This window comes from Carcharhinus amblyrhynchos, chromosome 32 (genome assembly GCF_965287045.1).
Source record: "Carcharhinus amblyrhynchos chromosome 32, sCarAmb.v2.hapA, whole genome shotgun sequence".
Taxonomy (NCBI): Eukaryota; Metazoa; Chordata; class Chondrichthyes; order Carcharhiniformes; family Carcharhinidae; genus Carcharhinus; species Carcharhinus amblyrhynchos.
In genome coordinates, this window is record NC_137355.1 from 17,478,802 (window position 1) to 17,493,722 (window position 14,921).

General features: G+C 44.1%; 1 protein-coding gene across 2 annotated transcripts in view; it reads right to left on the minus strand.

Moving 5' to 3' along the window:
- Positions 1–193: 193 nt before the first annotated feature.
- mpi (mannose phosphate isomerase) overlaps positions 194–14,921 on the minus strand; it is a 31,117-nt gene continuing 16,389 nt past the window's right edge. For both annotated transcript variants that reach the window (XM_080216047.1, XM_080216048.1), the window contains exons 5-8: positions 11,236–11,415; positions 9,753–9,926; positions 5,991–6,199; positions 194–4,388 (exon numbers count right to left, since the gene is read on the minus strand). In XM_080216047.1, coding sequence (XP_080072173.1) covers positions 4,176–4,388; positions 5,991–6,199; positions 9,753–9,926; positions 11,236–11,415 — 776 coding nt within the window. In that variant the 3' untranslated portion in view covers positions 194–4,175. The remainder of the gene's footprint in view (positions 4,389–5,990; positions 6,200–9,752; positions 9,927–11,235; positions 11,416–14,921) is intronic.

Below are 14,921 nucleotides of genomic sequence, written 5' to 3' on the forward strand. Positions count from 1 at the left end.
TTATGGTCTAAATACTGTGTTCGAGGTAACACTATTTCTTGCTTCTGTGCAACTCAGTTCATAGGCCACGTAACCCTTAACTTCCTCCTGCCTTGATGGTGAGACAATCTGATCTCTATCCCTCCCTATTCATATGTACTTCCAACAGCAAATATGAATGTACAAAATTCCAGCCCTTTTTTAGGAGTCAAAATCCCTTTTGATTTTCACCATCTCGAGCTGTGAATAGCAGCCATGGGTCAACTGTAAACCCCAAAAGTGGGCTGGCAGCTGAACCTTAAAAGATGCTTACATATCAATAATCTGCCCTCCAACTGCAGACACACAAGGGAGCAGATTACATCTCCCAGCCCCATGTCAGCATCTCAGCAAGACCACAGTTGAGGGCAGCCCAAAATACAGCCTCTAACTGAGGAGGACAACACGTCTCGATCACTGGCTTGCATTAGAGCATCTAGGCTGGGTCTGTTCTGCAGAGAGTCTCCCCGCCTTGCCATACCTTGTACCTAATATTCAACTTTGCTTTACTCCCTCATCTTTCTTTATCTTATTTTCTAGTAATCATAGAATCCCTTTGGTGCAGAAGGAGGCCGATCGAGTCTGCAGTGACAATGATCCCATCTGGACCCTAACACTGTAACCAGCTAATCCCCTTGACACTAAGGGTCAATTTAGCATGGCCAATTAACCTAACCTGCACATCTTTGCAGAGCGGGAGGAAACCAGAGCACCTGGGGGAAACATGCAGCCACGGGAAAAACGTGCAAGCTCCACAAAGACAGTGACCCAAGCTAGGAATTGAACCGGGTCCTTGGCGCTGTGAGGCAACAGTGCCAACCACTGTGCCACCCACAATCCCACCTATCTTAATATTACTAATTCATTGAATCATTGAATCCTTAAAGCGCAGGAGGCGGCCATTTGGCCCATCGGGTCTGCGCCAACCATAATCCCACCCAGACCTTATTCCCATAACACCTCATATTTAACCTGCCAAACCTCCAAACACTAAGGTCAATTTACCATGGCCAAGCCATCTAACCCACCCATTTTTGGGTTACGGGAGGAAACCAGAGCACCCAGAGGAAGCCCATGCAGACACGGGGAGAACGTGAAGACTCCACACAGACAGTGATCTGAGCCAAGAATTGAACCCCTGGTGCTGAGAGGCAGCAGTGCTAACCACTGTGCTGCCCAGTAACTACTTCAGATCAGGTCACGACATTTTAATGTTAAATTATGCCCAATATTTTAAAAAATACACAGTTTCACATTTCAAATTGTTTCATGGAAGACAGATGATTAATTTACATTTCCCCTCGGCTTTGCGAAACATCAGCATCATTTCTTGAAGCAGCCAAACTGTTGACATCGTTCTCAATTTTTATTAAATAAAAGCAAATTACTGCAGATGCTGGAATTTGAAACCAAAAGAGAAAATGCTGGAAAATCTCAGCAGGTCTGGCAGCATCTGTAAGGAGAGAAAAGAGCTGACGTTGATTTGACATTGATCAGTGATTTCAGCTTCTCTGCCGTTTGGTCATTCACACCCTGTATTCTTGCTAATAAAAGCAAATTACTGTGGATGCTGGAATCTGAAACCAAAAGAGAAAATGCTGGACAAAGGGATGCCTGGACTCGAAACATCAGCTCTTTTCCTTCCTTACAGAGGCTGCCAGACCTGCTGAGACTTTCCAGCATTTTCTCTTTTGGTCTCAATTTTTATTACCTCCTGCAACAATTTAAGATTTAATGCCATTCACTCAACTTTATAAATAAAATCTCGTCTAACTATATTCTTTAAAATATTAGTTTTCCCTTCCTCTGAGCTTCTAAAATACACAATGAGCTTCAATTCACAGCAGCAAACGTTTAAGATCTTAAGGTAAACTTTCACTGTGTAATTAAAATAACCAAATGTAGTACAATATAGCATGCCTTGATATCATCTGCTTAGCTGTGTCTGCAGCAATCTCTCAAGGATAGAATGTCAGCACTGCTGCTAATCCGTGGATACTGGTCGGACACAGTGTGGAGCTAGCAATGCTAGTTAAATTTTTTTTTAAACACTGGGGGCAAGTCACCTGCCCGACAGGGTTAGAAATTCTGTAGATGATTCTAGTACCTGGTTGCAACCTGAGTGGGTATACTTCCTCCTTGCTGTGATGCCCCTCCACTGGCCAGCGTTCAATCCCCACATGCACTGCACAGCCTGAAGTGTTGCAGAGCTGGAGGTATTTTCTTCTGGAGTGTAAATGGTCGGTGGGTAACTCAAGCCAGAAGCCTGCTGACAAGAACTGCCCATTCCTAAAGCAACTGGCAGAGAGGGGTTTCTGCCATAATACTTCAGAGAAAAACATGAAAGTTTGCATAGCCTCATTTGTGCAGCAGTTTTAAAAACAAAAACAATATTTCTTCTGAATTGCAAGTGTCCAAAGTATTTGAACAAGCCCTCCAAATCATAGTCCCAATGGCACACTGGTTAGCACTGCTGCCTCACAGCATCAGGGACCCGGGTTTGATTCCCGGCTTGGGTCACTAACTGTGTTGAGACTGCACGTTCTCCCCACGTCTGCGTGGGTTTCCACTGGGTGCTTCAGTTTCCTCCCACATTCTGAAAGGCGTGCTGGTTAGGCGAGTTGAGCCGATAGGCGCTGGAGTGTGGCGAGAAAGGGAATTCACTAACTTCATTACAGTGTTAACGTAAGCCTTAATTGTGACTAATAAATATACAAACTATAAAAAAATTTCGGGAATTATTTGGAAATCGTCTTGAAGGATTGTTTGAAAGGTCAATCCTGGAGCATTTGTAACAACGTCGTCAGAGACGAGAATAGGGAGTCGAAACAAAAGATGTGAGTTTCTGAAAGTTGAAAGGAATCTGGTGCACCATCCTGGACAGGGGAAGGAATCCTCACTGAACACTCTTCTTTCTGGCAAATCAAGTAAACTAAATCAAACAGATCGAGGGATAAAACAAGCCCCTTAAAGATGGGACCATCCAAAACAAAAACAAAGATAAATTAAACATAAAACATCAAAATCTAAAGGCTCACCAGCACATTAAAACTTTTACCATTAGACTCTTAATGCCCTGTTCTATTGAAAGGATGCCTCAGGATTTACGGCAGCTGCCACCCTTACACAACCACAGAGTTAGTGTAACAGAAATAAGATATTCAATATCAGGAGGGTAGACCGTTGGTCATTACTGTCAGTATTACAACAACTTTGGCTCTGACTCCCAAGTTGGATATTTCCTTTCACCGTTTAAAAGTGTGCTCAATCTCTGATCAACAGTTTACTCATTTATTAATTACAAGTCAGCTTATGTTAACACTGCAATGAAGTTACTGTGGAAAATCCCCTAGTCAGCACACACTGTTCGAGTACACAGAGAGAATTTAGCCTAGTCAATGCACCTAACCAGCACATCTTGGATCAGTAAAGGGCAATTTAGCATGGCCGATCCCCCTAACCTACACATCTTTGAACACTAAGGGGCAATAAAGCATGGCCAACACACCTAACCTGCATGTCTTTGGACATCAAGGGGCAATTTAGCATGGTCAATCCACCTAATGTACAAATCTTTGGACATTAAGGTACAATTTAGCATGGCCAATTCACCTAACTTGCATGTCTTCGGACACTAAGGGGCAATTTAGCATGGCCAATCCACCTAAACAGGATGTCTTTCGGACTGTGGGAGGAAACCAGAGCACTCAAATGCACACAGACACGGAGAACGTGCAGATTCCACAGACAGTGACCCAAGCCACTGTGCCACCAAGAGCTGGACATCAAGGCGCATCAATAAGTGAAACAGCCTCCAGAGCGTCACGGCGAAAGTTTAGTCAAACAGCTAGATCGTACCATGAATTCATGGATAAGAGGAGTGGGAGGATGTGGAACTGGACAATTCAAAAAGACAGAAGTGCTGTTCCAGTGCAAAGAACCAAAAGATACTGGGTTATCTCGACTGAAATAAAGCAAGATCAACAGGAAAAAGGGATTAGCAGACAAAATATTTTAACAGTGTAAACTTTGAATCCTGTCACAAATGCATTACGGGTTAATCTCTTCCATAGGATTGTCCCAGTACAAGCTGCCTACAGTACTATAGTGTCATGAATTATTCAATCACAAGGATACGGAATGGAAGTCGAGAAAAGTTACAATAAGCAGCATGCCCGGAACAGCAGCATCCCATCCACTGAGCTAATACACAAGTCAACAGCCTTGTCGGCGGCAATGAACAGCACAGACCCTCGCCGAACGTTGACCTCAGATGGGGGAGCGATTCCTCTGGCCTCACCCCGAATAACCAGCAGGATACTTGCCGAATCGATGGAGGAAACCGTGTACCGTTTCACCGAACTTGGAACCTGAGGTTGAAGAGATTTTTGTGTTTGATTTGATTTATTATTGTCACATGTATTAACATACAGCGAAAAGTATTGTTTCTTGCGTGCTATACAAAGCACACCGTTCATAGAGTAGGAAGGAGAATGCAGAATGTAATGTTTCATCGTGACGTTACCGGATGATACAAAAGTTAACAGATTCGGTCCTTTCCTCTGTGCATACTGATCAGTGCAACTGTATATCTTATACAAGACCTCGTCCAGTTTATGCTGTGCTCCAAAAGTGATTCCAAATAAACCTGCTGGACTTTAACCTGGTGTTGAGAGACTTTTTACTGTGTTAATGTAAGCTAACTTGTGCCACTAATAAATAAAGTATAAACTTTAACTTTAGTTAAGACCCTTCACTTCTGGTATCATTCTAATGATCTCCATATTGCACAAAGAATACAGAAGTACTGGAGAAAGTGCAATTACAAATTACTAGGATGATACCAGAAAAGGCGCTCAACTAAAGTTAATATTTAAACCTTATTTATTAGTGTCACAAGTAGCCTTACATTAACACAGTAAGAAGTCTCACAACATCAGGTTAAAGTCCAACAGCTTTACTTGGAATCACAAGCTTTCAGAGTAAAAACTTAATGAGATTCATCTGATGAAGGAGCAATGCTCTGAAAGGGAGAATTTAGCATGGCTAATGCACCTAACCAGCACGTCTTTCAGACTATGAGAGAAAACTAGAACCCCCAGAGGAAACATATGCAGACACAGGGAGAACGTGCAGACTCCGCACAGAGTGACCCAAGCCGGGAATCGAATCTGGGTCCCTGGCCTTGTGAGGCAGCAGCGCTAACCACTGTGCCACCATGCCATGCCAATCAAAATTTTGCACCAATCAAATTCAATAAATTGAATTTAAATTTCGCCAGCTGCTGTGGTGGGATTTGAACCTGTGTCCCCAGAGTTAGGATCATGGGCTTCTGGTTTACACGTTCAGTGATAATACAATCACATCACCATCATCCCGTTGTTACACAAAATCCTTCCCTAATCCAACATCAGAAGTGTGCGCTGCATTTAGTAAAAGTAAAATTTATTTAGTCACAAGTAGGCTTACATTAACACTGCAATGAAGCTACTGTGAAAAGCTCCTAGTTGTCACACTCCAGCGCCTGTTCAGGTACACTGAGGGAGAATTTAGCACGACCAATGCACTAACCCGCACATTTTTTGGACTGTGGGAGGAAACTGGAGCACCCGGAGGAAACGCACACAGACACGGGGAGAACGTGCAGATTCTGCACAGACGGTGACCCAGGGCAGGAATCGAACCGAGGTCCCTGGCGCTGAGACAGCAGTGCTAACCACTGCGTTTGCAACGTGTGGTTTGCGTGCAAAGTTACCAGCTCAAGGTTCCACCACAGCTTTGACAGTGCAGCCTGCTCTCCAGGGTCACTCATAACAATATCTCTTTGCAAATGAACTTTGGTGTCACGGCGAAACAGAAACAGCTTCACTGCAACGCAGAGACACCCAAAGGTCACCCAGCCAAGGGCCACACAAGATCAAGTATTCAGCAGTAGTGCGGCGGCAATTCCCAACCAATATCTTGTGCCATACCTCTATCCGCATCACTGTAAAATCAGACACTGGGGGATCATACAGGAAAACGAACGGATCACTGGAATCTCGGACGGACGGGAAGATCTTCAAACATGCTGGTGCCGGTACATAATTGAGCATTTCACACAGAGTCTGAACATCAATGAATTTTGGAGTGAGCCCAGCTCGCACAGTGTTATCAGAACATGCCATACATTCAATACAATCTGGAAAAGATAAAAGGAAGAAAGTTAATCAGCACAAGCTCGTAATTACCTGTAATCTCTTAAATATCTCCACAATCTAAATAGCTTATTTATTTGTTGGTGGAACAAAAGGTTTGTTGCAAAACTTGCATGAACTCCACGAGGCTAAACAGATATCCCTCCATACATACGGACAGAATCCCTACAGTGCAGAAGGAGGCTATTCAACCCATCGAGCCTGCAACAACAGCAATCCCACCCAGGCCCTATCCCTGTAACCCCACATATTTACCCTGCTAATCCCTCTGACACTTAGGACTGAGTTGAGGAGGAACTTCTTTACACAAAGGGTTGTGAATCTGTGGAATTCCCTGCCCAGTGAAGCAGTTGAGGCTACTTCATTGAATGTTTTTAAGGCAAGGGTAGATTTTTGAACAGTAAAGGAATTAAGGATTATGGTGAGTGGGCGGGTAAATGGAGCTGAGTCCACAAAAAGATCAGCCATGATCTTATTGAATGGTGGAGCAGGTTCGAGGGGCCAGATGGCTTACTCCTGCTCCTAGTTCTTATGTTCCAATGGTAAACTTAGCACGGTCAATCCACCTAACCTACCCATCTTTCGTGTCTGCGTGGGTTTCCTCCAGGTACTCCGGTTTCCTCCCACAGTCCAAAGATGTGTGGGTTAGGTTGATTGGCCATGCTAAGAAATTGGCCCTTAGTGTCCAGGGATGCGTAGGTTAGAGGGATTAGTGGGTATAATATGTAGGGATATGGGGGTAGGACCTGGATGGGATTGTGTTTGGTGCAGACTCGATGGGCCAAAGGGCATCTTTCTGCACTGTAGGGTTCTATGGTTCTATGATCTTTGCAATGTGGGAGGAAACCGATGCAGATACGGGGAGAATGGTCAGACTCCATACAGACAATCACTCGAGGCCAGAATTGAACCTGGATCCCTGGCACTGCACGGCAGCAGTGCTAACCACTGTGCCACCCTATGTGGAATGAACGTCAATGAAACATGGTTACTACGGTTTAAGCCAACTCCTTAGATCGATAGCTATAAAATGAATAGAAACTAATAGGATTCTAACAGGGTTAGACAGGGTAGATTCAGAAAGAATGTTCCCGATGGTGGGGGGAGTCCAGAACTAGGGGTCATAGTTTGAGGATAAGGGGTAAACCTTTTAAAACTGAGATGAGGAGAAATTTCTTCAACCAGAGGGTAGTGAACGTGTGGGATTTACATTGAATGTAGTTAAAGCCAAAATATTGTCTGATTTCAAAAAATTAGATATAGCTCTTGGAGCTAAAGGGGTCAAGGGATTTTGGAGGAAGTTGGCAGGAGAGGGAGATCAGGATATTGAAAACAATGATCAACCCTGGTCAAAATGAAGGGTGGAGCAGGCTCAAAGGGCTGAATGGCCTATTCCTGCTTCTAGTTTCGATGAATTGGCCATGCCAAATTGACCCTAGTGTCTGGGGGATTCGCAGCGTAAATATGTGGGGTTTCGGGAATAGGGCTTGGATGGGATTGCGGTTGGTGCAGATTCGATGGGCCAAACGGCTTCCTGCCATCTCACTTACAAACATTAGCGACGCAGGTGACAGCTCTATAAATGCGTTTACTCACAGGTAAGAGAGATCAGGGCAGAGGTCAGGGCAGGGATCAAACTCAAAGCAATTACAGGAAAATCTGGGTAAGCTTCTAAAAGTGCAAAGGACCTCCTGAGTGCCTTTAAATCCAGTTTAAAACTACACCGGAGCAATACGGCCCACTGGGGATGCACATCACACCATTTCAGAGTTACACCAGGATCCCATTCCAGAATAAAAGAGCGGATTTTTATAGCATGATTTGGCCAACTAGCCTGTTCTTTATTATATTCTTTCAAGCGATGTGGGTGTCTCTGGTAAGGCTGTCATTTATTGCCCATCCCTCATTGCCCTTGAGATGGTGGTGGAGCCAAACTCTCCAGTTGCTGCCGTCCATGTGGTGTAGGTAAACCCTCAGTGCTGTTAGGGAGAGCATTCCAGAATTTTGACCCAGTGACAGAGAAGGAACGATGATACATTTCCCAATCAGGATGGTGACTGGTTTGCTTCTGCTGCTCATAGAATCCTCCCAACGCCAGCATCTCCACCTCATAGAATCCTACAGAGCAGGAAGCCATTTGGCCCATTGAGTCAGCACCGACCACAATCCCATCCAAGCCCTATTCCCGTAACCCCACATATTTACGCTGCAAATCCCCCGGACACTAGGGTTACTTTAGCACAGCCAGTCAACCTAACCTGCACATCTTTGGGCTGCGGGAGGAAACCAGAGCACCTAGAGGAAACCCACGCAGATACAGGGAGAACATGCAAACTCCACACAGACAGTGATCCAAGCCGGAATCGAACCTGGATCATTGGTGCTGTGAGGCAGCAGTGCTAACCACTGTGCCATCTCTTCGAGACAGTAGAGGTTGTGGGATTGGATGATACTGTCGAAGCAGGGTTGGTGAGTTCCTGCAGTGCATCACATAGACAGTACACACTGCTATCACTGTGCATTTTAAAACATGATTTAAGGGGAAAATAAAGAAATAGATGTAACTATATTAAACAGTACAGGTTATTAAAAATTGATCACCGACAAACATTATTTGCTGCTGTCACCATTATTGGTCATGCTTTTGTGTCAACATTTAGCACTGTTGATTGCTAAACCAACAATGATATGAACACAGCACAGGAAATATATTTCATGGGAGTTAACGTGCATGAAAGTTGTGCAATGTTTAATTCTACTTCAAATTCCTCCCATTGCTCAAACACAAGTCAGTCATAATAACTCTCCAGACTTGGCCCAAACATGGAAGGACAATTTTGAAAATTATTCTTCGCAGTTTTTCCATTTGAATGAGAGCCATTAGAATGGTCTGCTGCCTCGCAGTGCCAGGGACCTGGGTTCAATTCCCAGCTTCAGTCGCTGTCTGTGCGGAGTCTGCACGTTCTCCCCGTGTCTGTGTGGGTTTCCTCCGGGTGCTCCAGTTTCCTCCCACAGTCTGAAAGATGTGCTGGTTGGGGTGCATTGGCCGTGCTAAATTCTCCCTCAATGTACCCGGACAGGCACCGGAGTGTGGGGACTAGGGGATTTTCACAGTAACTTCATTACAGTGTTAATGTAAGCCTATTTATGACATTAATAAGTAAACTTTGAACTTTCACTAGTGGCAGATAAACAGAACCTCAGGACCCCAAACTCTGCGAGCTCAGGCAAGCTGAAATACAAGTGAATTAATGGGAATGCAAGTTTAAACTCTATTGCTGGGAGTGTGGTGACTGAGGAATTTTCACAGTAACTTCTTTGCAGTGTTAATGTAAGCTTACTTCTGACACTAATAAATGAACTTAAATTTAAACACAAATAATCACAATTATACTGTTGTCAAAATGAGTGATAGGAGTGGGGCGGTGGGGACCCTATAATGTAACAATGCCAAACATTAAGCAGCTATACCATTACATTTCATTGAGTTAATGGTACCACATGCCATTGCTGTCTTGTTATCTCTTCAAATCTCACCTCCGTAAAGATATGCGTGAGGTTCATTCGCGCCCAGAAACATGGCTTGCCCAGGCTGCAGCTGCACCAGGTTCAGAAAGTAAATGACGAAACATCCAACGTCACCCGGAAACTGGCAGTGTAACCGTAGCAAGAGCTCACCGTTACTTCCGGTGGTGTCCTCTCCCGCAGCAGCTACAGAACATGGGACATTACCTGTTAGTTCCAAACTGCAGCATGCGCTGTGTAAAAATGTACCACAGCAAGTGAAAAAAAATTGAAAAGGCAAATACCAAAATGTAAAAATGGCACAAGCATATAGACAGTAGGTTTATATATCAGTGCCACAAATAGATTTACATTAATATTCCAATGTGAAAATCCCACACTCTGGCACCTATTCGGGTACACTGAGGGAGAAATTAGCATGATCAATGCACCCTAACCAGCACGTCTTTGGCAGGGGGGGGTGGCTGCAGTGCTAACCACCATTCCAAAATGGGGCTTTGCATTGGTGGGGAATTGAGACCCCTTTCAGCTGGCTGCATTTATTAGCTCCAATGAGGGGCCACACCTGAAACAGAGACTTGGTCTGCTTGGAGCAGAGAAGGTTAAAAGGGAGATTTAATTGAATTTAATTGATTTAAATCAAAACCAGGCAGGTCTTCCCACTAGCGAGGCCGGGGGGGGGGGCGGTTTAAAAATGAGTCACTGTTTGGGCGAGTCTGCACATTCTCCCCATGTCTGCGTGGGTTTCCTCCAGGTGCTCCAGTTTCCTCCCACAGTCCGAAAGACGTGCCGGTTAGGCACACTGGCCATGTTAAATTCTCCCTCAGTGTACCCTAACAGGCACTGGGGTGTGGCGATTAGGGGATTTTCATAGTGACATCATTGCAATGTTAATGTAAGCCTTACACATGACACTAATAAACAAACTTTTAAACTTTAAAAAAAAAACTACCAGCCATACTTGCTCTGGCCTACATGTGACTCCAGATCCACAGCAAAAAAAAAATCTGACATTAAAAATCTATTGATGACTATTAAACCATTATCAATTGTCATAAAAACCCATTTGGTCACTAAATCCTTTACCTGGTCTGGCCCTCGTGACTCCAGACCCACAGCAATGTGTTTGTTTCTTAAATGCCCTCTGAAATGGCTTAGCAAGCCACTCAGTTCAAGGGTAGGTAGGGAAGGGCAACAAATGCTGGCCCTGCCAGTGATGCCCACATCCCATGAACAAATAAACAAAAAATCTTACTCTAGCTGGGAAGATCTTAACATAAGTAAAACAGCCGTGACACATATTGCACAACAAGAACTGTACACTTACATTTCTGACAGTTGTGATTTACTAGTTAAATGGAAATACTAAATAACTCCATGAGTCAACACACTTACTCATTTAAACAATTCACGACAGACATTCGTTCAGTGAACACAAACTATTTTACATTTGAGTTTAACAATGTTTGTCAGTCTGACTGTTAATGTCACAAACCTTCTTGCGACACTCTCTTCACCAACATGTTCAGCTGATCAACAAAGGTTTTCTTCTCACAGTTCATCATTCTGGTAAAGCACTGTTTCAAAGCTGCAGATACCTGGTGTGGGTCACCTGTGCTGTTTTCAAGCATTTCAGCAGCCTCATTGCCAATCACTGCATGGAACTCTGGGACATCTGTAACAAAGTGGACATGTCTCAGGGATTAGAGGTGCAAATCAGACATTCGCTAAATGCTGGAAACTAGTTTCTCTCTGACAGAGAGAGAGAGAGGCAGGTTAATGCTTTGTGTGCAACACTTTAAAGTATTCGAATACAAACAAATAGACTAGGAGGAGTAGACTATGTGGCCCCTTGAGCCTGCTCCACTGTTGAATAGAGTTCTGGCTGTATCACAGCTTGGTATGGGCTCCTGCTCGGCCCAAGACTGCGAGAAACAACAAAAGGTCATGAGTGTAGCCCAATCCATCACGCAAACCAGCCTCCCATCCAATGACTCTGTTTACACTTCCCGCTGCCTCAGCAAAGCGGTCAGCATAATTAAGCACCCTGGACATTCTCTCTTCCATCTTCTTCCATCAGGAAACAGATACAAAAGTCTGAGGTCACGTACCAACTGACTCAAGAACAGCTTCTTCCCTGCTATCATCAGACGTTTGAATGGACCTACCTCACATTAAGCTGATCTTTTTCTACACCTTAGCTATGACTGTAACACCACATTCTGCACTCTCGTTTCCTTCACCATGAACAGTATGCTTTGCCTGTATAGCACATGCAAGAAACAATCGTTTTCACTGTACGCTAATACATGACAATTAATCAAATCAAAATCTGATTGTGGCCTCAAATCAAAATTCCAACCTGACCCTCACCAGTAAGGAGTCTGTCTATCTCTGCCTTAGAAATATTCAATGACACAGTCTCTACTGCTCCCTGGAGAAGAGAGTTCCAAAGACTCACACCAGTCAAGACAAAAGAAATTCTCCTCGACTCTGTATATTCTCCCCAACATAATGTTTCAAGTCCCCAGGGTGGCATGGAGGCCAGCACTACTGCTTCACAGCACCACAGGCCCAAGTTCAATTCCTGGCTTGGGTGACTGTCGGTATGGAGTTTGCACGTTCTCCCCATGTCTGTGTGGGTTTCTTCCCACACTCCAAATACATGCAGGTTAGGTGGATTGGCAATGCTAAATTCTCCTTCAGTGTACCCGAACAGGCGCCAGAGTATGGCGACTAGGGAATTTTCACAGTAACTTCAATGCAGTGTTAATATTAGCCTACTTGTGACCCTAATAAATAAACTTTATGATTATTCTTGGGAAGAATTCTGGAGGAGAAGTCATATGGACATGCGAAATATTAACTCTGTTTCTCTCTCCACAGATGCTGCCAAACTTGCTGAGTTTATCCAGCAATTTATGTTTTTATTGCACACAGCAATATCTGACACACAGCATATAACTGAATGCCCAGATAACACCATTGTGTTGGAATTGGTTGGAGAAAATTGGCCGGGATACCAGGAGCACTCCTTGCTTTTATTCAGAGGTATATGGTGCTTTTATGGCTGCCTGAGCGGGCAAATGGGGGATACATCTAACAATGCAATCATCCCTGAATACTGCGCCAAAGTGTTAACCCAGACGTGTGCCTCAGTTCTAAAGCTGTCAATGAACCCATCTGATCACTGATTGCTCAGACATCACGCATACTGATATTAACAGGAATGAAACTGCTCCAAAGTTTCCAAGATATAATGTAACAGTATATTTATAGTCGGGGGAATTCAATAAATTGGATTGTTCTCTGCAGGCTATTTTCTTTAAAAAAATTGGAAAATGTAACCTGCTTAAGGCAGGGGCAATGTGGTTATGCTAATGGAACTAGTGCTTTTGACATATTGATGAGCCGGTGATGGGGCAGCATGGTGGTACAGTGGTTCGCACTGCTGCCTCACAGCGCCAGGGACCCGGGTTCGATTCCCGGCTTGGGGCGCTGTCTGTGTGGAGTCTGCACGTTCACCCCGTGTCTGAATGGGATGCCCCCCTGGGTACTCTGGTTTCCTCCTACAGTCCAAAGATGTGCGGATTAAGTGAATTGGTCATTGCCCCTTAGTGTCAGGGGGACTAGCTAGAGTAGATACATTGGGTTATGGGGATAGGGCCTGGGTGGGATTGTGGTTGGTGCTGACTCAATGGGCTGAATGGCCTCCTTTTGCATCGTAGGATTCTATGGTTCCAAAAGAAGGATTAGGCTATTGAGTTGGACAATCAGCCATGATTGTGATAAACAGCTCAAAGGGCCGAATGGCCTCCTCCTGATCCTATTTTCTATGTTTCTATGAGCCTAGCAACACTGCAAAGAGATGTTTACCTCAGGTAAGCTGGTAGCAATGGGGAAGAGAACATAATGGGCATCAATGAGATGTTAGAAATTCAAAAGGCAGAGACAAGGTGTGAACTTTGCACTTACGCTCAGAAAGATGGACTCATGAAATGGTGATTAAGTTTCTGAAGGCATTAGTTTAGATGAGTGGAGATCAGAAGAGGAATATTGAACATCAGATGGTTGAACCAAAGGGTAGCTGCTTCCAACCTCGGCCACAACAGGAACAGCTGTCAACACTTAACAAGCCAGGTCTGTTAAGAAAGCCTGCCTTGAGAAGCCAATTGTTTGTTTTACCTCAGTAGCAAACCCAAATGTGATCTAACTGCATGGGGTGGCAACTGTTATTGGATTTTTATTTTAGTATAAGATGTTGTGGAACACTTGGGGAGAATTAGCTCTGGATGGAGTGAAATAAAGGTATTTGGAACTGGGATAGTCATCACCTTAGTCAAGTTTAAGTTTATTTATTTATTAGTGTCACAAGTAGACTTACATTAACACTACAATGAAGTTACTGTGAAAATCACCTAGTCGCTACACTCCGGTGCCTGTTCCGGTACAGAGGGAGGATTTAGTATGGCTAGTCCAAAAACGTGCAAGTTAGGTTGATTGGCCATGCTAAATTGCTCCTTATATTGTCAGGGGGACTAGAGTAAATACATGGGGTTAAGGGGATAAGTCTGGGTGGGATAGTAGCTGGTGCAGAGTCGATGGGTGAAATGAGCTCCTTCTGCACTAAAGGATTCTAGAAGGAGGCCATTCAGCCCATTGAGCCTACACTGGCAACAATTCCACCCAGGCTCTATCCCCGTAACCTCATGTTTTTACCCTAGCTAGTCCCTCAACACTAACGGTCAATTTATCATGGCCAATGCACCTAACCAGCACATCTTATGGGCTGTGGGAGGAATCAGAACACCCAGAGGAAACCCACGCAGATACAGGGGGAACATGCAGACTCTGCATAGACAGTGACCCAAGGCCAGGAATTGAACCTGTCATGGTGAGGCAACGGTGCTAACCAATGCACTGCCCTTCTAATTTACTGTATTGCTGTTTATTCTTTTGCTTAATAAACATTTATTTTATTTAAAATAATCACAAAAACGCTTGCTATACCATTCTCTAGATTTCAAACTTTTTCTCGCATTACATCAATTGCAAGTTGAGGACCACTGTTCCAAGATTTCCTTCTGGTATTTGGGATTATCCAGCGTTCACTGTGTTCTTAACATCAGAATAAGGAAAAAAAGCACACTTTTATTTATAAAGTGGCAGCGCGTTCCAGAC